The following is a 20907-nucleotide window of genomic DNA, read 5'->3' as shown; positions in this document are numbered from 1 at the left end:
AACAATAGTCACATATTAGTCTGAGCCAAGCTGATTCAGCTACAATTTCCCCTGGGATTGTAGCTTTATCTTTGACCATAACCCACAGAAGTCAGATGGGGCCATGGCAAGGCTTCCTCCCAATTGTCTCCAGTTTGAAATTCAACTGGAACCTGAGAGCGGTATAAGGCAAAGGACTTACCGGGCTCCTAATCCATGGCTTCTTCTGGCTCCACGTGGTCCCTCAAAATTCACCAGAACAAGTGGTGCCCATTGAGTTTTGCGGCCAAGGCCTAAAAATAATAATGTGTACCTACCTGACCTTATTGGTATTTCTCTAGAGAAATGCTATGGAGTGTAGAGTCAGTTGAAAGAAGGATTCAGGTGCCCCCACATCCCCGGTCAAATAGCATTGCCACCATTCATTCTCCACAAAGAAGAGTGTCAGATTTTGTGCTAGATACGCGCATGAATATTTTCATTAACCCTCATGATGACCTAGGAAAGGTTACCGTTATCTTCCCTTTGAAACGAGGTAACTGGGGCCCAGAGAGTTATTGAAGAGACTCGCTCGGTTGTGTCAGGTTCCATGGTTAGTGCTCCTATATGGTGAGCAGCCAGTGGACTTGAACTTGGAAGCTTGGTTATTTTGTTAATTTGAGCTGAGACAGGACACTGGAGCTCCTGTATCAGTTAGGGTGGAGGTCCCAGGCACTGTGACACTAACATTCTCATTTATTCTTCTTACTTCCAAGTGACTATGAGACCATTTGGAAAACTCAAATTTCGGATAACTTGTCTGATGTAACAGTAACAAATTGTACCTGTATTCATATGGCAAAGATCTAGGTCTTTTTAACTCTTTTAGTTGAAGCAGTAGAACCTTCCTCCCCCCTTCTCTGGCCCTGTACCTCGAAAAAGGGCAAGACCTGTATGAAGGAATCTGAAGTAGGGTCAGAAACAGTCCATGGGAGAGAAAATCCTTCCTTTTTAATACAAATATTTGCTACCATACAATGCTAGATTCCCCACATATCTCCCTTTGAGTAAAACTGAATCAAATTTCTTCACTCTTACTTTAACAAAACTAGGCAGACATACGGTTTATAATCTACTTTATGGAACAAAAGGCAACACTACATTTCATTAATCAAATATTGGGTAGGAAGAGAGGCTTCTGGCTGTCAATCACTCAGTAACCTTTTTTTTTTTTTTTTTTTTTTACAAAAACAATATAATTTATAATCTTTACATTTGTTAATGTATTATAAAAAGAAGGCAACATACTCACTTATTTTATACATCCTATTTGGAGTCTCAAGTTTTCTTTGCCAAAGTTTGTCTTTGTGACGATTTCTTTGGAGCCAGCCTGGGCTTCCCTGAATGGGATACAAAGATGCTCATCCAGCTAACCAACGCGATTTCAGAGGCTTGGGATGGCATCCGGTGGTATGCAATTTACATGAACATTTTGGGTATTTGATTCTCAAATGCCCAAGTGTCTAAGGGGAAGAAATGAAAATGACTTTTTAAAATTTTAAGCATTTTCCTGAATCTGAAGAACTGTCTAACTTATCAAATGTGTGTAGATTAAAACAAAAAAAAAAAAGACTGCAAACTTTCAAAATAAAGGCTGAAGAAACATAACACTTGAGACATTTAATTAGATGGTTTCTCAAATATATATGGTTTTAAATTTAATTACATAATTTATCATATATAACTTTAAGTGATAACGTAACAAAAAGAATGGCTTGAAAATAGATCATTTTAGCAAAAGTTTTAAAAGTTGCAGTATCCTAGAGATGATTGGAAAAAAAGCCAAGAATCATTGCATGAGATAAAAGCACTTAATAAATTTTGACAGGGGTAGGTGTTCTAAAGTAGTATTTTCCAATAACGAAAAAGATTCCTCAGGCTTATTGATTCAAAGTCTCTTGGGCCTAAGCCATCAGCATTTTTAAGAAGCATTTGGTGATTCTTACACACACAGACAGTTGACCATTTTTGTTTTACGAAACAATAAATTGCAAATGTTTGAGAGCACTGGAACATTAAAAAAAAAAAATCTTACACCAAAAAAAAAAAAAACTTCTTACACATAAAGCCAGGACTTAAAACAGTGGCGCTATTGTCATTGAGTGTGGCTGTGCTCTCTCCAATCCATCTCACCCCAGCAGGGAGTTTAGGAAACACACCTCAAACACCAATTTTCTAAAGCTGTTATTTTCTCTCAAGTGCTGCTTCTCAGCCTTGGCCTAACACTGGAGTAACATGGGGGTGGGGAGGAGGGGATTTAAAAGAAATACAGATGCCTGGGTCCTACTCTCTGCCCTTGGAAATTCTGATTTCATTAGTCTGGTTTGTAGCATCTCTGTTCAACCTAATTTTGACAGAATCGATTCCCATCATTTCCATGTAAGTTATTAGATATTCCTTTTAACCTCTTATTTCTCTTTACCTCTGCCTAATTATCTGTGGTGAATGAAGAAACAGAACCTATTATATTAAATACATTGTGATCAGAAAACTGGTCAGCTCAAATACCAAAGGGCTGGATGGGGAGGTGGGGGCAGAACAAGAATCAAATAATTTGCAGTTTTCATTGCTTCTAGGCAAAGTTGACTCTATGACCCCACGGTACCAGTTTAAATTAATGGGACCTGTAATAAAAGGAGGCCAGGAGGGACTCTGGGTGGGATGTATCATGAAGGAGATATCAACAAGACAAAGTCCAGGAATGATTTCATGTCATTAGCATACGAGTAATAATAAACTAAACACACAATGAACTTAAAATACATTTCCATTTTAATTTAAAAAATAAATAACAGCAAATCTGAACAAAATTTTTCTATTTCAATGCACGTCTTCCTAACTGTCCATGTTTGAAACCCAAGTAGTTTACAAAATCATGGCAACAGAGCTTTAGATAAGGTTTGGATGAATGACTCACAAAATATGATTAATAGATGAATTTGGGCAGTATATATTGGAGACCACCTTTGGCTGAATAAGAAGAATCAGCCTGAAATCATCAACCTAAAAGGAAAACTATCTTTTTCCTTTCGTAGATTATAACAGATAGTTCCACTCTCAACCCACCCAAAAAGGAACTTATGTTTTCCAACTTAATTTTAAAATTCCACTTGGTCTGAAAATCACATGGCTTCAAATATATACATATATATAAACATTTTTTTTTTTACATGAGGAAATTGAGGCCCAGGGACTGTCTACAAATTGACTTGCTAAATTCACATGGTATTGTTTTGTGTTGATGGCAAGGTTTTTCTCCCCTTTTCATTATTCTCAAGAAGTGAGAGGAAGGAAGGCACCAGTTTGAAGGCCCTTCAGAACACCTTTCACAAAATGACAGCACGAACACGAGGGAATCTTCTGGGGTACTAGAAGTCGTCTATGTATGGATCTGAGAGGTGGTGACGAGTGTACGCCGATGGAAAATGTCAACCATCTTAACACCTAAGATTTGTGCACTTGTACGGAAGTTATATCTCAATTTCGAAATAAGAAATCACTCCATGATCTGGGAGTAACTAGAGGAGAAGGACTCTTGTAGCTTGCAAAGAGTTTACAATGGTAGATTGTTATTTCAAATTCTGCTTTTAGCTATTCTTTCGTCTTAAGGATCTGCAGTGTGACAATAGCAGTTTTTAAGGGTCTCCCGCTCCCGGGTAGGAGAAAATGACTGAAATTCTGGAGTCAAGGTATGAAGGTGGAAGAGGCGGCCAGCCATGGCCCAGTAGCCCGATGTACTTAGGGTTTCACGTCCTCTAAGACCGCTCACTTTCCCTCCGGCAGCACACCCCAGCCTGTGTGTTCTGGGCTGTTTCCCACCCAACATGCTGACTGCCACGCCCTGAAGGTCTAGTGCAGCGTCTGGCATTTAGAAAGGGCCTAATGTGTGAAGAATGAAACAATTCTTGAAAAAAAAAAAAAAATCTCAAAGCAAGATGAGTCACCAGGACAGAGAAAGAAAGGATTAATAAACATCCAATAAACCACGATCCACAAAGGTTGTGACAATTTGGGGGCTAATTTCAATGTTTTTCAATACTCCAGAGTTCCTACCAAGGAAAGTAAAGATCTGGTCAGTCTGTATTCCCTGCCCCTAATCTCTCCTATATTTTACTCATAAGACATTCCTCTGCAGTCTTCCTCTGTGACTTCAGGACAGATGTTCATGTTTTGTTGACTATGACTCTTTCCTACCCAATGGCTTCCCAAAGAAATGAAACTTCCAATGTTCCCTGTAATTATTATTCACAATATTACCTGGAATCCTTGTTTTCAGGCAGGAGACACCTAGTATTTCCATTAATGTGGACAGGGAATCACATGGGAAAACATGTTATATTAAAAAGGGACGGTCCCTCGCATGGCGTCAGGTCCCCCAGCCTCCCGTCAAAGGCCAGACTGCACAACTCACTTCCGCTGCTCTGAAGTGACATGCTTGAGGTTTGGGTTTTTTCATGACCCAGTTTACATCTTTCTCTTCTAATGGCAGCCTGAAAAGTGGATGAAACACGTGACTCTCCTCCAGCCCGTCTGCAGGGCTGCTTCTCACAAGTGGTCCCAGGTTCTGCGTAAGCCCTGCATAGCTTTTCCATTCCTTCTCTCTATTCTCTCCCTTTATTCTCCAGTTCTTTTTGCTTAAAAGCCCTTTCAGTTCTTATTAACACTGCATCTCTAGCCATATCTTTTGGAGAGGGACTATATGTGCAGAACTAACCTACACTCACAATCCAAATTATCCTGAAAAGAAACAAAAGAATATCAATAATGCTATTAGACAGCTCCAGATCCACTGAGCAGAGGAAAGAAAGAACCATTTGATAAGTACCTACGACTTTATACATCTGATCTCATTTGAACCTATAACAACCTGTGTGGCAGGTATGATCCTCGTTTTGAAAAGTGAGGAAATGGAAGCTCAGAAAATCCTGAATACTTTAAAGGCATTTGCGAAGTTCATGGACGACATAGCTGGGATGATCTGAAACCAAACGGGTTCACTTCCAGCGCCCAGGTTCTTCCCATCATACCCGCACCGCAGGTTCTCCGGGGTGGAGCGAAGAGCAAACTCTCCCTCATCGTTTTTAAATACTCGTCCTCATTTCTCGAGGAATGCAGGACACAGCTCAGAGGTTTTACTTCCATGACCCTGTGACCCTGTGATGAATTAATATGTTTCTCCTAAAAGAGGAGTAGACAGGCACACAAACACAGAGACAGGCAAGCAGATCCAAATTCTTGTAGGTGAAATTTTTCTCTCTGTTCTGTCTCGGAGGAAAGGGGACCAGCCAGACTGTGGAAGAGACCTGGTGAGCCCCCACCTAGTGACCTAGGTTGTCCACAGTCAAAAGGGTGTCCACTTGGCCAAAACACCTAAGCAGTATAGAAATATCTGGGCCCTTTTCACTGTTGTTTGGACTAAGGGTAGAAGTTAAAAGCTCATCAGGGTTGTCTTCCAGATCTGTGTTATCTGGGTGTGGACTCAATGAGCAAGCAGGATTATTAGTAGGAATCTGTAAGTAGTATTTTCTGTGTTCAACTTCAATTTCCTTATCTACAAAATAAAGGAGTTGTTTATATGACTTTTAAGACCCTTCCAGCTCAAAATATCTTTACCTGTGTGTGGCTGTGTGTGTGTAGATAACATTCGATCATCTAAATTACCCCATTTTTTCTTCCGAAAGGAGTACTGATAATAGTATCATAAACACATAATCGAATTAAATCCACAATCAAGAGGAATAAATTATCAAAAGGAAATATTGCACTGTACTCTCCAGGGTAAAATTGGATGTGGATAAGGCTGTTGAACCGTCCACATGGGGTCTGAAAGAGAAGCTGCTGAACCCAGGCTCCTAAGTCTCTTATATCCAGTGATTTGAGCTCAAGAGGAGGTAACAGGACAAGAATCCATGTGTACAAAAGAAAGAACTTTAAAAGCGTGCACAGCAGGATGGAGCAACTGCCGTGCAGGAAGGGCCATTAGGAGTGTCAGGGACTCCTGGGAGGGGCAGGGACAGCTTCCTGATGCCACGAGTGGGTGCGGGTTGGGGGAAGCTGAAGCTCAGGGGTCATAATGACAGCCGTGCATACTTAAAACCACCCAATCTTCATTAAAAAGATGTTCTTTTCCTTAAAGAGACACAGTAGACGTTAGAAAGGTATGATGACTTCAGCTACCAAAGTACTTGATATCGGTCTCTCCCAATATGTTATATGGCATTGCATAAGTCCATGTGAGCAAACTAAGCCTCGAGCACAGCTTTTCAAAGCAAAGCGCGAAATCCGTCCAAGGACTGGGTTCCTGGGGTTGCTCCACACCACCACCACCGAAGAACGTATCCAGGCTGTTGTAGGCCTCGGGGGGCTCTACGCCAGAGGTTGAAACTTTAGAATGGTGAGGGCGCTCTCTCCTTTGAAAAATGCAAAAGATATGGCCACTTCTGGAATTCCACAAGGACTGGAGACATGGCGTAGCCTCAGGCACTGATCAAACAGAAGCTTTCAAAAGGACGCCAAGTTTTGAGCTAGGAAACCGCATCCCAGAGCAGGAAAGGCAGTCAGCGGGGGCCGGCGCAATGAGGACACCGCCTTCTGGAGGCCAGTTCTCGGGCGTCAGCATCCCAGGCACTTTGAGTTTCAGAAAAAGGGAAAGATCTTTATTGGGATCCAGGCTCAGAAGAAAGGACGCCAGATTTACGAGCTTTGGGAGGTGGCGGGGGTGGGACTTTGGCTTCTCTTCGCACAGGCAGTGGGGGAGCAAGCTGAGGGGCAGACACATAGAAGTAGAAATTAGTCTTATCTTTCTTCCCAATTCTGCCTCCTTCTCCACATTTCCAACATTCTGCTTTAGCTTTTAACTGATCTAAGTTATCTACACAGCCTTTGCCAGGTGAAAGGGGAAATAAGAATGATTTATACTCCCTTGTTCACCCTGAGTTACTCCGATATACACCGACACTGCTATGTCCCCAACACTTGGGTACTTGGCACACATTAAGTAGGCACTCTATAAACATTGTTGAACAAATGAAGAAAACTTGTCAGAGACCATTCCATAATGATTGTCACTCACTCGGAAGACGTAAACTCTTCACATATAAACCGTAACTCACTTTTTATTTCACGTACCTGCTCCCAGGGCGAGGTACAGAGAAATGCCTGACCTTCCATCAAATAAATAGGCAATACTTGTGTATTGTTCCTTCCTGTTAAAAACTATCCTATCTTTTATGGTTTCAGGAATAAACCGAGAATTGATTAGAGTAACAAATTTACAGAAAAAGTTGCCCACTAAAAAGCGGGGAAAATCCAAGGCTGCTTTCCTGCGAGTGGCGGTCTCTGACCCGTGTCAGCTGTCATTCTCCTACCTCCTCGGAGTTCCTCTGGCTGCTGTCATAGGGCTTGCTTTTGGGGGGAGGGGGAGGGGGTACCGTAGCCGCCATCAGCCCGTCTGTCTGCAAAGATGGCGAGCCTAGAATGATACAAAGTGAATGAAGGCACAGAGAAGAATTCATCAAAGCATCTCACGGAACTTCTGCTTGCCACAGTAATGCCTGAACCAGCCTGATCAATCGCATTGCTAAGCTCATATTCTATGGTTTCTGTGGACAGAATGAAAAAAGACCTCTTACCCCCTGTGATAAATGAAGTCCTTTCATTCCCAGAAGCCTTCACAAGGAGTTCTGAAGTAAAAATTCCATTTTTATTCAGTGATTTTACTACTAAGCTGAAGATGAAAACATTTTCTAGAACTTAGGGTACTACCCTGTTCTCTGATATATCCCAAGTGCTTAGGAAAAATGTCTGCCACATGGTAGGTGGTCAGTAAACACTGGTTAAATTTCACTGAACTGTCTTAGTGTTCTCATGTAAACGGCACAATATCCACTTCCTCCAGGAAAGCTTACCGGATTATCACTAACTCTTGGTTGACTATTGTCTCCCATCTGGCACGACGACTTTCCCCTCCAGTACTGCTCTGTACCGAGAGAACCTAGTAATTCTTCTCAGGCAGTTTGCACTGCTTATTCCCCAAGCCTGAACTGTAAGTAGTTTATAGAATGGATCTATTTCTTGCCATTATTATGGACTCTTCTCTATATAAGGTACAGTTCATAAAATGTTTGCTTCCTACTTGGTCCTCGTCCAGATCTACCTCATTTATACCTTCATAACTGAAAAAGGGGAAGACAGACCCTTTAGATCACCATAAAGAAAAGTTTAGTGAGTCCTAGCAAATCTGAGGAGTCACTGCCCAACTCTAGTCTAACTGCATTATATCTGCTCCCATCGAATTGAACCAACTTAACACTCCATTTCCCAGTAAAATGAATATAAGGAATTTATATATAGGAAAACTTACTTAGGGTCCTGGTAGCTTTAGGAGTGAGTGGAGGTGGGTTCAAGGGTGTTGACTGAGGAGGTGAAGAACCATGAAACGGTGTCAGCCGATTGTCCAACAACTGGAGACTCTTTGGCCTTTGTGCTTTTCTGGCTGGGCTCTAGGGTGGGGGTGGGAAACAGGGAAACGTTCTCACAGTGAGGAAGGCTGAGCTCATCAGTGCTCTGAACAACCCTGTCTGCTGAGCAGAAACTTATTAAAGGGCACAATTCCAGAAGCCATATTTAAGCTTACCACGTTGTCATGTGGTGGGAACCCTGTCAGAGACATTAACAGGCCATCCCTGAACCATAGATTATTTTCTGGTCAGCTATGGACTTGATTTTGACCACGGTTGGATTGTGCTATTTAGACTGGAAATGAGCCACCCTGCTTCTCAGGAAAAGCTGGTCTTGCCACACTTAACGACTTGATGTGGCTTATGGAAGGAAAAGTACCTTTCTTTTTTTTTTTTTTAAGTTTAAAGAAGAGAAATGTGTATATTTGGACTGACTCATGGAACATGGTGGTGAGAACCACGAATTCCAAGCGTAAACCCACATGTTTACACTGTGAGTACAGGATCTTGCACCATTATTGATTTAGAGACTCAGACTCGCTGTACGTGCTTTTCTTAGCACAACCTGAGATCTGACACGACCACAGGCTGCTGGTCCTGAGACAGCTGCAGACAGGCTTCTATCCGGTGACTCAGAGCTACGAAGTGGGCAGGGAACGCACTGGGAAACCTCCGGGGTTTTTGTCCTCTCTCTCTTTTTTTTCTTTTCTTTTTTCTTTTTTCTTTTTACCATCAGATCAGGTTCTGGCGCTTTCTCTGCAATGACCTGGGACTTGCTCAGGCTCCATTCTTTTCTCTTCGACTTGCTGATCCGGTTTTCACCATCCTCTTTGAGGGGCAGATCTTCAACTCTGGCACCTGACGAGGCCCTGCGCTCCAGAAGTGGCTCCAGGATTGACCTATCAGCCAAGAACACGGACAAATCGCAAAACACCGATCACTTGATGTTGGACTTTGTTCCAAAAAGACAAGGGGTGATGACTCCTCAATTTAATCCTGACCTGTGATTTTCCTCTCAGGTTCTAAATCTAAATTTGCAGCTGCCAACCGAACATCTCATGTGTACAGAAATGAGAGCATCAAAGTATGGGGGAAAAATATTAGTGACTATCTTATCCCAGGAAGAGAAGGTCTTATTAAACCTACATGTGAAGACAGAATGCACACAGTAGAAGATGAAGTCAGGCTTTAGGTCGTGGATAACAAACAGCACATGCTTGGGAGCCAGACAGCCGTGTTCAAACCCTACCTACACTTACTCGTTGGGTGACCCTGGGCAGATACCCTTGTCATACCTCAGTTTCCTAATCCATAAAATGAGGATAATAATAGTACTTAACTCATAAGGTTTATATAAATTACTTAGAACTGCCTAGCATGTAAGAGTATTCCTTAAATGTTTTTTAATTACAGTAATCGATTTTCAAGCATAGTAGTAAAAGCTGGTTCAAGAACCATCATATATAGAGAGAAAGAGTTTAATGCAAAACAGGAGAGTCTCAAAATATCTCTCTCAAAATGATTACTTACAAAGGGAAGAACAGTTACTACATAGAAAATAAAATGAACAAAACCTTAGTTGCATGATCAATTAACATCACTAATAGAGACAAATAGATACAATGTGCTTCTGGATATGATACCGAAAAAGAACACAACATCACACAAAAATGTATAACCTGAATCCTAAGCATGAGGAAACTTTGGACAAATCCAAATGAAGGGAAATTCCATAAAATAACTGGCCTGTAATCTTCAACAGTTTCAGTATTATGAAAGACAAGGAAAGAAAACTAAGAAAACTATTTCAGAATAAAGACCAGAGGGACACGGCTAAATATAATTTGTGCTTCTGATTAGATCCTGTACCTGAACTTACTATAAAAGACAGTATTGGGGCAACTGACAAAACTGGAATATTGGCTGCAGCTTAAAGTACTGTGTCAGTGTCAAATTTCCCGAATTTATCGGCAAGTAAGACAATCTGCCTGTTCTTATAGTATGTTATGACCTACTCTCACATGGTAGAGTGGGGTCACGGGGAGGGGAAGAGACAGAAAGGGAAAAATACGACAAAATGTAAAAAAAGATAGTATATCTTTATATTGAGTATTGCTTACAGCTTCTGAATGGGTATTTAATAAGCCCTGGTTTGATTAAAAATTAGCAGGTTTTGCTCCATAAAAATAAAGTTTGGAGGGATGAATAAGTAGAGACAGAGAATCTTTAGGACAGTAAAATGATTCTACGATGGTGAATATATGTCATCAAACATTTATCAAAACTCAGAATGCCCAACACCAAGAGTGAACCTAATGGAAACTGTGGACTCTGGGTGATAACAACGTGTCAATATGGGTTCATCAACTGTAACAAAGGCACCACTCTGGTGGGGGGTGTTAATAATGGGGGAGGCTGTGCATATAGGAGACAGAGGTATATGGGGGAATCTCTGTATTTTTTGCTCAATCTTGCTGGAAAACTAAAACTGCTGTAAAAAATAAAGCCTGTAAAAATGTCCCAAATCTTTTATATGAATAAGGCAATATAAAAACAGCTATTGGATCTTAGTATTCAAAAATTTAAAGCTTCTGTTCAGCAGAAAGCATCATTAGTAAACTATTTGTTGTACATAGATGGCAAATATCTTTAAGAACTTTGACAAATCAAAAAGAAAAATATGAGTAGCTCAATTTTTTATACTTGTCAAAGGCTATAACCAGGTATTTCATGAAAAAAAGTCCAAATAATTTTTTGAAATTTAGTATCACTAGTTATTAAATACATAAATATTCAAACAAGATATTTGGAGGGGATAACTGAGCAAAGACATTTTAATATTTTATTATGAAAAATTTTGAACAAAAAAAAGTAGAGAGAATATAATAAATGTATCACTCGGCATCGACAGTGATCGACTCACGGCCAGTCTGGTTTCTCATACACATTCAGTCACATTCTCACCCCTCAGTGGATGAGTTGGAAGGAATTCCTAGATGTCACGTCATCTCATCTATAAATATTTCAGTGCATACTCTAGAAAACAAGAACTCATCTTCACAACATAACTACAGTTCCATCATCACTCCTAAAAAATGAATGAGTCTGTAACTTCATCAAACATCCAGGCAATGTTCAAATTTCCTGGTTGTTTCATATATGTATATATTATATAATTTTGGTAAATGGTTTGTTTGAATCAAGATCCAAATGAGAATCACTCAGTGCATTTGGTCGATGTGCTCCTTAAGCCATTTTAAGCCTTTTAATGCTCTAGGTTTCCCTTTGGAAAAGCACTGATTTATATTCAACACTAAATACGTAATGTTAAATACTCATCACCAATATTAAAGTAAGCAGTAGGTCACAACATGGCATGTGCTATGATTTTCTACTTGTATAAAATACGTATGTGCTATTTTTGTATTATATAACTAAAACTTAACAGTGGTTATTTCAGAGTGATGAAATTATATAAGCATTTAAAAAAAATTTCTAGAACTTTGAAAAATGTCTCCACATACATATATTAATTTTATAATTAGTAAAATATTATTTAAACATAGTATCTTTAAACAGAAAGAACACAATTATAAACATGCTTTTTAAAAATACTTTAAATGTTAACATATGGAAAGGCACTCCATGTTTCTGGCAAGGAAGGCTCAACATCGAAAAGCCATCAATCCTCCTAAAGTTAGTACATAAATTTAACGTGATCTCAATAAAAAGAGCAATAGGATCTGAGACAACTTATGCCAAAAGTGAGCAATGAGTAAAACTAACTGGGTAAATTCTGAAAAGGATTTCTATAAAGTTAAAAACCTTTAAAATCTATAATAATTAAAACTGTTCAGCACTACTGCACTAACACACAGGTGGATCAAAAAAAATGGGGGAAAAAAGTCCATAAATAGACTAAAAGACATGTAGGAATTTGATTTTTTAAAATAAGGTTGACATTTCAGATCAGTAGAGACAAGATGGATTACTCACTAAATGTTATAGAGAGATGTGGGTAGCCTCCTGAGGGAAAAAAATGTTAGCTCCATATCTCACACTTTATATTGGAAATTCCAAAAAGAAAAAAAAAAAAAATCACGAATTTAAATGTGAATAGTGAAATTCTACAATTAATTTGTTTTTGTAGTCTAGGAGTGGAGAAACCCTTCAATTATAATATAAAATTCAGAAGTTACAAAATCAAATATTAATTTATTTGCATATGAAAATCAGCACAACAAAAAAAATTAGAAGCAAAGTCAGAAGACAAAAAAGAAATTGGGGAAAATATTTTAACTCATATCAGAGACAAAGGGCTAATATCCAAAAGAAAAATGTACACAAAATGTCTGACTATAGTTCACAGAAAATAAAAAACAAACAGCTACTAAAAGAATGAAAAGATGATCAACTTCCTACAAAACAAGAGCAATCAAAACAAAACAAAAATCCTATACTAAGAAAATATTTTCCATCTATTGGATTCCAAAAATCAAAAAGACCAATAATAAACAATTTAGTGGAGAGGTTTGGGTGACCAGGCACCCTCTGTATATTGCTGGTGGGACTGTAAATTGGTATAATCTCTACAGAAATCAGTTCGGGAAATATTTTGAAAATTGCATATATATAGGTTTAACAGAGCCATTTCACTTTGGGAATTTTTCTCATATACTTGTATATTTACAAAATAACATTGCCACATCAGCTAAATGTCCATCGACAGGGACTGTCACCACGCATCATGGTACATAACATGAGGTGGCTGCAGCTCAAAAAAAAAAGAGAAAACTATGTTCTTAAATGGAATGATTTTCAAGATCCGGTAAATGAAAAAAGCAAGGCAAACAGTGTATTAAATGCTGCCGTTCATGTTAAAAGAAAGTGTGGGGAAGAATATTTATTTAAGTGTTGCTTGTGTATGGATAAAGAGCTGCGGGGAAGGCAGCGAGAACCTGAATGCTAACAGTACTTGCCTCTGGGGACTGGTAGTGATAAGTCAGGAGTCAAGGATTGATGGGAGAGGTTTTATGTTACATCCTTTCGTATCTTTCAAATTTCCTGTCATGGGGTTATAGTACCCATTCATAAAATAAATATCAATTTAAAAATTATTTTTGAAAATTGAAATGGTGAAAAAAAAACAAGCAATGACTATGAGTTAATGTGAAAAAAATAAATCAGGATGTGATTGGGTAGGTGATAGGAAGGGACAGGATTATGGGTAATTTTTGGTCCATTTTCCTAACAGTTGTTATCATTATGTAAATAATGATATTCCTCATGAGACAGGCAATTAGAATGACCCAAAGGCTAATAACCCATACATTTTGAATTATTCCCCTTAGGAGGATGATAAATCTAAATTGACCACATTTCACTTTCGTGACCAAAGGCAAACATTATTAAAGAGTTATCCCACCTCTCCTGGCAATTAAAGATCAAAGCCTTACCCATCAGATCCTGGTCTGGAAGGGGCATTATCAGATGAGTTAGAGGAGGTGGAAATCACAGAGGATGTTACCGAGGTGATGGACAATCTTCGCAGCGTAGATGACATGATGTAGGGTAGCACAATGGACCCTGTGCGGCTTTGCTTCCTCTCAGTCAAGTTGGGTGGCTGGAGAAGACATGACCCCTCGTGATTAGCTGGCCTGGAATTCAGCCCATATGAACAGGTGCAGATCCCCTGCTGTCTGTGGCGATCATAAGGATTATCCAGCACCCCATTCTGACTGGTTGATGCCTGTACTGCTTTAGTCAAATATTGCAAATACTTATATTCATAATAATATACACAACTTAGGTTAAATCTATCTTATTTCTAAAATTAGAGAAAAATTCACCATAACTTGCTCCCAGCCACATGAGAGAGAAAAAAAACAAGATGTTCATTATGCGCCAATAAAACAGCAAAACTCTGCATGCCTCTCCAGCTTAGCTTCTTTGGGGCATTTAAAAAATGGAATATTGGCCAAATAGCAGAGTTTTAGATTGAAACTACAGACCTGACACTCAATCTAATGAATTTTAGGAAGTAAAGGAACACTGATCTATTTTCATGAGAAATGTCTCCAGTAGGATCAGTTATCCCCATATGCCACTATATCAAATTTACATGCAAACGTTGACCTGTGTCTAATGAAAACTAAACTTGTAAGATAAAAGTCACAGTCTCTGCCATCTAGGAACTTGTGTAAAAGACAAATGCAAATGCTCCTGGAAGAAAATTCTTAACTGGAAGTAGGTTAGGAGGTAAATTCTTATGAATGCATGACTGAACACCTGGATGACTGAAAAAGATGATCAAAAAGATACTCTAAAGAAAAATATGGTAGAGAAAGAGGATTGAGGACAGGGCAGAGGAATGCATGAAAAAAAATTCAGAGCTACGATTGAAGGAAAAAGAATTTGAAAATCGGGGTTTCAAGAATAAGACCATTAAAGAGAGCAGGGTAAACTCATGTTTAAATGAGCAGATAAATAAAGCTGGAACCAAGCATGTAATCAACTGTTGGAGAAAAAAGATTAGCACAACTTCTCCACCCAACTTCTCAGGAGGAAAAGAAGAAAATTATAGCTGTGAGAAGTGTGTTAGAACTGTCAAAACGTTATGAAATCAGCTACATGTTTAATAAAATGTTCTTTGCAATTTTTCTCCCCTTAGAAGGTGTGAAAGTGTAAACTTTTCATCAAAATAAAAAAATATATATTAGAAAAACTATAAGAATTAGGCTAGACAGGACAGGAACAACCAGTGTCTGGGATTAGGAGCGCCCGACTTCTAACAGAGTGGTTTTCAAAGTGTGGGCCCTCGACCAGTACTCGGGCCCCACCCCGGACCTACTGAATCAGAAACCCTGGGGCTGTGGCCCAGCAATTTCGGTTTTTCCAAGCCTTCTCGAGGGTCATTCAAGTTGGAGAACTCCCTCATCTAGCACTAGGATGGTTGATGGTCATCAACGGTAGATAATGCCTTCTCTGACCTGCCCCCAGCATTTTCATGCCAATGCTATACTATTTTGACTCACCTGAAAAATTGGTCAATATTATAAAAGATAACAGAGACTGAAGAAAGCATATAGTTTTAGACAAAGCCTACCAGTGTTATAATCCCATAGAGCTTTTCCACTTTCTCCTTGAGTTCCCGGAAACAAGACGACAACCGGTCGTGCAGCGGCTTGAGCTGCTCCGTCTGCTTCTCTCCGTGGATGCGGATCCCCTCTGTCAGCAGAGGCATCTACAAAGAATGAAATAAGGTTTAGGGAGAGGGGTAATTTAGATTTGAACACTGGGGAAGCGTACAGGTGGGGACGGCCAGGTAAGCAGGCAGACGCAGCACATATCAAATGATAATGCTACTTGTCAGTGTAGGGCTTGGGAGCTGCAGCCCTTGGGTCAGTGATGCTGAGAAATACACACACTGAGGATACAAGCAACCCCTGAACTGGGAAGGGCTGTCAGACAAGGCGAACCCACCTGAGCCCAGGAGCATTTTCGTGGATGAGAAACTGAGGTTTAAGCCTTAGGCTGAATGGATGGCTGCGTTTTCTCCCACTGTTCACTGAACTAGTGTGAGAGAGAAAAGCTGGCCAACATCTCTCAGCTGAAAATACAGGCCAGAAAAACTGGGAGACCTGAATCTCATCTCTAAAGAGGCCCTTCTCGACCTGTGCAGTCTAATGGAAGGCTATTCCTAGGTCGCTTTGACAAACAATTATGTAGGATGTGATTCCAAGGGTCAGAAAAAAAGTAACCCTAAAAGGGGGCTTGTAGATTTAAGCCATAGGGAATACCCTGGACTCATGCGGTGAAGTGGAAGGACGTCCAGCCACGCACCTCCGGTGAGGCATACCTGTAATGCTATCAGTCGCTTTAGCAGCTCAATCTTCTCCTGGTCTTCAGGATGCTCCTGCAAGTACTTTTCTGTGAAAAAAGCCTAAAAGCAGAGCAAATGCAAGTACTAATTAAAACACATACCTATATGTGTATCTGACTCTAAAGGAAAGGGAGGGAAACCTAGAAGGGCGAAAAATGTCTTCTGTTCTGACAAACTAGGAATAAGGAAATATTCAATCCTTCCCTGAGACTGCCCTTGTACTGTAGTGAACAATTCTAGAAAGTATGTGCTGTTTTGTGGTTTTTCTGAAATCTTGTAGCTCCAAGCAAGAGTCCATTCTCAATCTCTCTCTCTCTCTCTCTCTCTCTCTCTCTCTCTCTCTCTCTCTCTCTCTCTCTCTCTCTCACACACACACACACACACACCCAACAATAAACTGCAGCAGAGCAGAATGTCATTCCTTAAATTAACTTTTCTAAAGAACTAAGAAAAGACCAAATGGCAATATCGGAAGGTTATTCATTAGATTAAGTATATAGATATTATAAAGGAACAAAAAGTTAATAGGCTAATGATGTGGCTGATAATTTTTTGCTCTACCATGTGATATAGGCTGTACTAGTTTTTTCCTACATTAAGTGAAGATTAATATCCGCATTTTTTACTAATCACTCATCCAAAAGGCTATTTTGAGGACAAAATGAGCTATAGATGTAAAAATATTTTAAAAATATTAAATGCAGGTTATATTTTTAATATGTCAAGACCATGTCACTCATGTCATCAATAAACACTTATGGTCTCCATGGCTAAGGCCCTATAATAAGGAAATAAAACCCAAACTATAAATATAGCTTTCAAATGGGAGATTATTTTTTAAAGACAGGATTTGTTAGGAAATAAAAGAGAATCTGTAGTGAACATTTCCAACACGAGCTCAAAATAGGAGTTACATATTCCCTCCCTGTACCTTAACCTTCATTTCTGAGAGTGCTTTCAAAGACCAGCCTGCAAAGTTCCCCCTCACTCCTCTGCTCCACTACTAGAAAAGCCACCCCATTCTTTGCAGCCAATAGTTCCTGAAACTACAGGATATAGCTACAGTTATAAAAATGATCAGCCCATTTTGTGTGGAGAACATAATACATGCAAACCCCCTATCCTGTGGGGAGCTGTGTTACCCTGTTGAACTGTTATCATCCAACCCCCTTAAATTCCTAAAGAAGTCCTAAGCCCTGGTGTCTCAGAATGTGACCTTACTTGGAAATTGGATTAGTGCAGATGTAATTGGTTAAGATGGAGTAGGATAGACCCCTAATGCAACTGGACTGATTTCCTCATAAAAAAGGGAACTGTAGAGATAGATAGACAGACAGACATACACACACACGCGTGCGCACGTGTGCGCGCGCGCACACACACACACACACACACACACACGGAGAACACTGTGAGAAGAGACACAAGAAGACAGTCATCTCCAAGCCAAAGAATGCCAGGGGCTGCCAGCAACCTGCCCGAAGCCGGGAGAGGGGCAGGGAGCTGATTATTCCTTATAGCCCTCAGAGGGACTCAACCTGCTAACACCTTGATTTCAGACCACTGGACTCCAGGACTGTGAGACAACAACCTTCTATTGTTTTAAGACACCCTATTGGTTGTACTTCCTAATGGCAGCTCTAATGAATTAATACTACAGAGACTATAGATATATGTGGATCAAATATATTTATAGGGAGCAGGATGGCACATTTTCAAAGCAGCTCTTTTTAGCCAGATTCATACTTAGAAGGACAGTCAACATAAATGAAAAAGTAGTATTTGCTTAAATCTTCATCTACCTGTACCTTTCAAATACAGGCAAATTTAAATTTTTGAAAGTTAAAAGAAGTTTTTTTGATATATGATAAAACACAAGTTGAGTCAGGGAACATCAGAGTGCCCTGAAATCACTTTTCCTCACAAAATCCTGCCTCTCTCTAGGGATACAGAGCCAATGGTTCCTGAGTTCTTATCATTGAGGCAATGATTAAAGAGCTACCTTGAAACAGGTCACCTGTGTCAGGTAGGTAAGGATGGGTTCCCCGAGTGATAACAACAAGTGATCAATGACTTTACCTTTGTCTTATGTTTAGAAATAAACAAAATCATACACAGTAATTAAAAGAATAAACTAGCATTTCAAGCTAAAGTTACTGAAACATATTTGTCCATATATCCTTCTTTTCCTTTTTTTTTTCATTAATTAGAAGATGGTCACATTAGAAAAAACTTTATACGAAGCTAAATAGTATTTGCAGATATTGGCAGGCATGAATCTGAGTTTAGGGGCATTCTGAAAAAATTGATACTTGGAAAAACACATTAAAATTAGTATCAGATAGTTTATAGGAAAAAAACTAAAATAATTATAATATTAAAAAACACTGAAATAATTATAATATTAAAAAAGAAGATTTTGGATCTGAGTTTTGTATGGAATTCCATTGTAACACTGGAAATTCTTACTGAAACCTAACATGGGCAAACCAGAATTTACCTCTGGTGTTGGGTCCTTCTCAGAGAAGATTATTACAGCAGCTACTGTAACACCGCTCATGGAGAACAGTCAAATCACACATTCCTTCCAAGTGGACAGAAAGGGGCAGGAGCAAAGCCGAGAGTGATCCAGTGTCAACTGCATGCCAAGTGTTCTATGTCCTTATACTAGAATGTCTCCCTTACCCCTCAAGTTGCTCTGGTGAGTTAAAGTATTTTCCTCACTTTTTTTTCAGATAAGACACCTGGAGCTCAGAGGGGTTAAGTATGTCACCCAAGGGCACACAGAGGCCAATAGGAAGCAAGGACTGGGTCATAGGAGTGACTGGTTTTCAAGCCCCTGGTCTTCCTGAGACATTGTGTACAAACGGAAATGAGAATCAGCCCACTTAACGTCCGTTTGCTCTTCACATCCATCTCCTCTCCTTTCCATTCATTCTCCACGCTACTCCATGGGGGTGGACTAGCCGATGTTTATTTACAGGCAAGAAGACTCCAAAATTGCTTAACCACTGAAAATGTACCTAACAATTAAAAAATACTACCTCTATTAATTATACTTGGCTGAATGCTACTTATTGAAGGCATCACCTCCATTGTAAACGGTGCTACAAACAAACCCTATGCAATGGATTCGCATGCAGTGAGCACTCCGTTCACGTTTTCCTCGAATAACTTAGTTGAAGTAATTTAACTGTATTTAACCATAGAGCCAAGGCCAGCACCCGTGCCTACAAGCTCCGTCCCACCAAGTCGGGGTGCAGATTCCTAAAGGCTAACTCTAAGCAGAATGTGGCTCTGCTTTTCCACAGATGTTGCTTCATCTCCAGAGCATCCTCGGTTGTGGGGTCCCCACTATGCTGCCTCCTCCCCGGGGGCTCGGGAGAGGGGGAGAGGAACAGCAAGTGAATCAACCAGCTATGGTGTATTGGGTTGATTTTGGTGACTCTTTACCATGCAGTGGCCTAACCCTGCCTGGGTTGCTGAGGATCTCCAGAAGGTGTGAGGTTGGGGACAAGCTTTTCATTAATTTTATTTGCCCATTCATAAAAAAGGGAGGGTGAAGATCTCTCAGAGAAGTGGTAAGAAACTAATTCATCGGCTGCACTACGTCACAGAGGGAGGCACGGAGACACCCAGCCCTTGGAGCCCTGTGGGGTCACTGGGCCCAGCTCACCTTTTCGTAGTTGGAGTACCCCCCCATGACGGCCGGGTCCACGATGCCACTGAGCAGCATGGACAGAGGATGCACCGACAGGGACCGATCCCAGGCATGCTGCTGAACACTGTTGCTGATCCTCTCATTGGTGAGTTCCATGGTTTCGATAGCATTCTCCAGAGGGCTGATTTCCTCCTGTGACAGAGAACAGCGAGAGAAAGGGCACGTTGTGAGCTCCACAGGGAAGACTGTATCCCCCTCAAAAGGTATAAAATCCCCAGGAAGCTATGGAAGAGTGAGATTTTGCTTGCCAAGGTTTTGTTTCTTAGGATACCACACTTGTTTGAAATGGTGTTGGTAAATTGCCAAATAAGCTTTTTAAAAACCTCCTTAGAAAGTACAAGGATGACTTAAAATTTGGAACCATGATAATGATTTTTTTTGGGGCAATGTGTGTATACAGAAATTTTGAAAAGAAAAACACTGGAGCTATAATAATGATTGCCTCTGAAGCAACACTTCCTCAAACATTGTTGGGCTCAGTGACAATAGAGTAACAGGATACCTGCTCCGAGACACTCCTGCACAACAGAAATGTTCACCAGTGAGAGGTCTGATGCTTCTTCCACGAGAAGAGGAAGTGATTTGGGAAGCCATCCACTCAGACCGTACATAACTCATCCTAGTATGGCTTCCGTGGTTAACAAAAGTCAGAAATAATAGGATGTATTAGATATTTAGCTGAATTGTGGATGAAAATGAAACAAGATGCAATACAGATTCAGAGAGCACTCCTGCGGACATGTCTTCAAAAAAGTTTTCAAGAAAAATTGTCTCCTTTTTAACTTTACCCATTATCAGTCAGCACGACTTCTCACTCCAGACTTCAT

The 20907-nt window shown here is 40.1% G+C and overlaps 1 protein-coding gene across 4 annotated transcripts in view; it reads right to left on the bottom strand.

Annotated features, from left to right (window-relative positions):
* Positions 1-2772: 2772 nt before the first annotated feature.
* Positions 2773-20907, bottom strand: part of DOCK5 (dedicator of cytokinesis 5) — a 180498-nt gene continuing 162363 nt past the window's right edge. For all 4 annotated transcript variants that reach the window (XM_016148166.2, XM_016148169.2, XM_016148168.2 and 1 more), the window contains 8 exons: positions 20036-20212; positions 16336-16419; positions 15583-15720; positions 13934-14100; positions 9208-9376; positions 8381-8519; positions 7386-7489; positions 2773-6779 (listed from right to left, as the gene is read on the bottom strand). In XM_016148166.2, the coding sequence (XP_016003652.1) occupies positions 6675-6779; positions 7386-7489; positions 8381-8519; positions 9208-9376; positions 13934-14100; positions 15583-15720; positions 16336-16419; positions 20036-20212 (1083 nt within the window). In that variant the 3' untranslated portion in view covers positions 2773-6674. The remainder of the gene's footprint in view (positions 6780-7385; positions 7490-8380; positions 8520-9207; positions 9377-13933; positions 14101-15582; positions 15721-16335; positions 16420-20035; positions 20213-20907) is intronic.

The sequence above is a fragment of the Rousettus aegyptiacus genome, unplaced genomic scaffold, assembly GCF_014176215.1.
Source record: "Rousettus aegyptiacus isolate mRouAeg1 unplaced genomic scaffold, mRouAeg1.p scaffold_m13_p_16, whole genome shotgun sequence".
Lineage (NCBI taxonomy): Eukaryota > Metazoa > Chordata > Mammalia > Chiroptera > Pteropodidae > Rousettus > Rousettus aegyptiacus.
The sequence above is the reverse complement of the archived record's forward strand: the minus strand, read 5'-3'. Positions and strand labels throughout refer to the sequence as shown.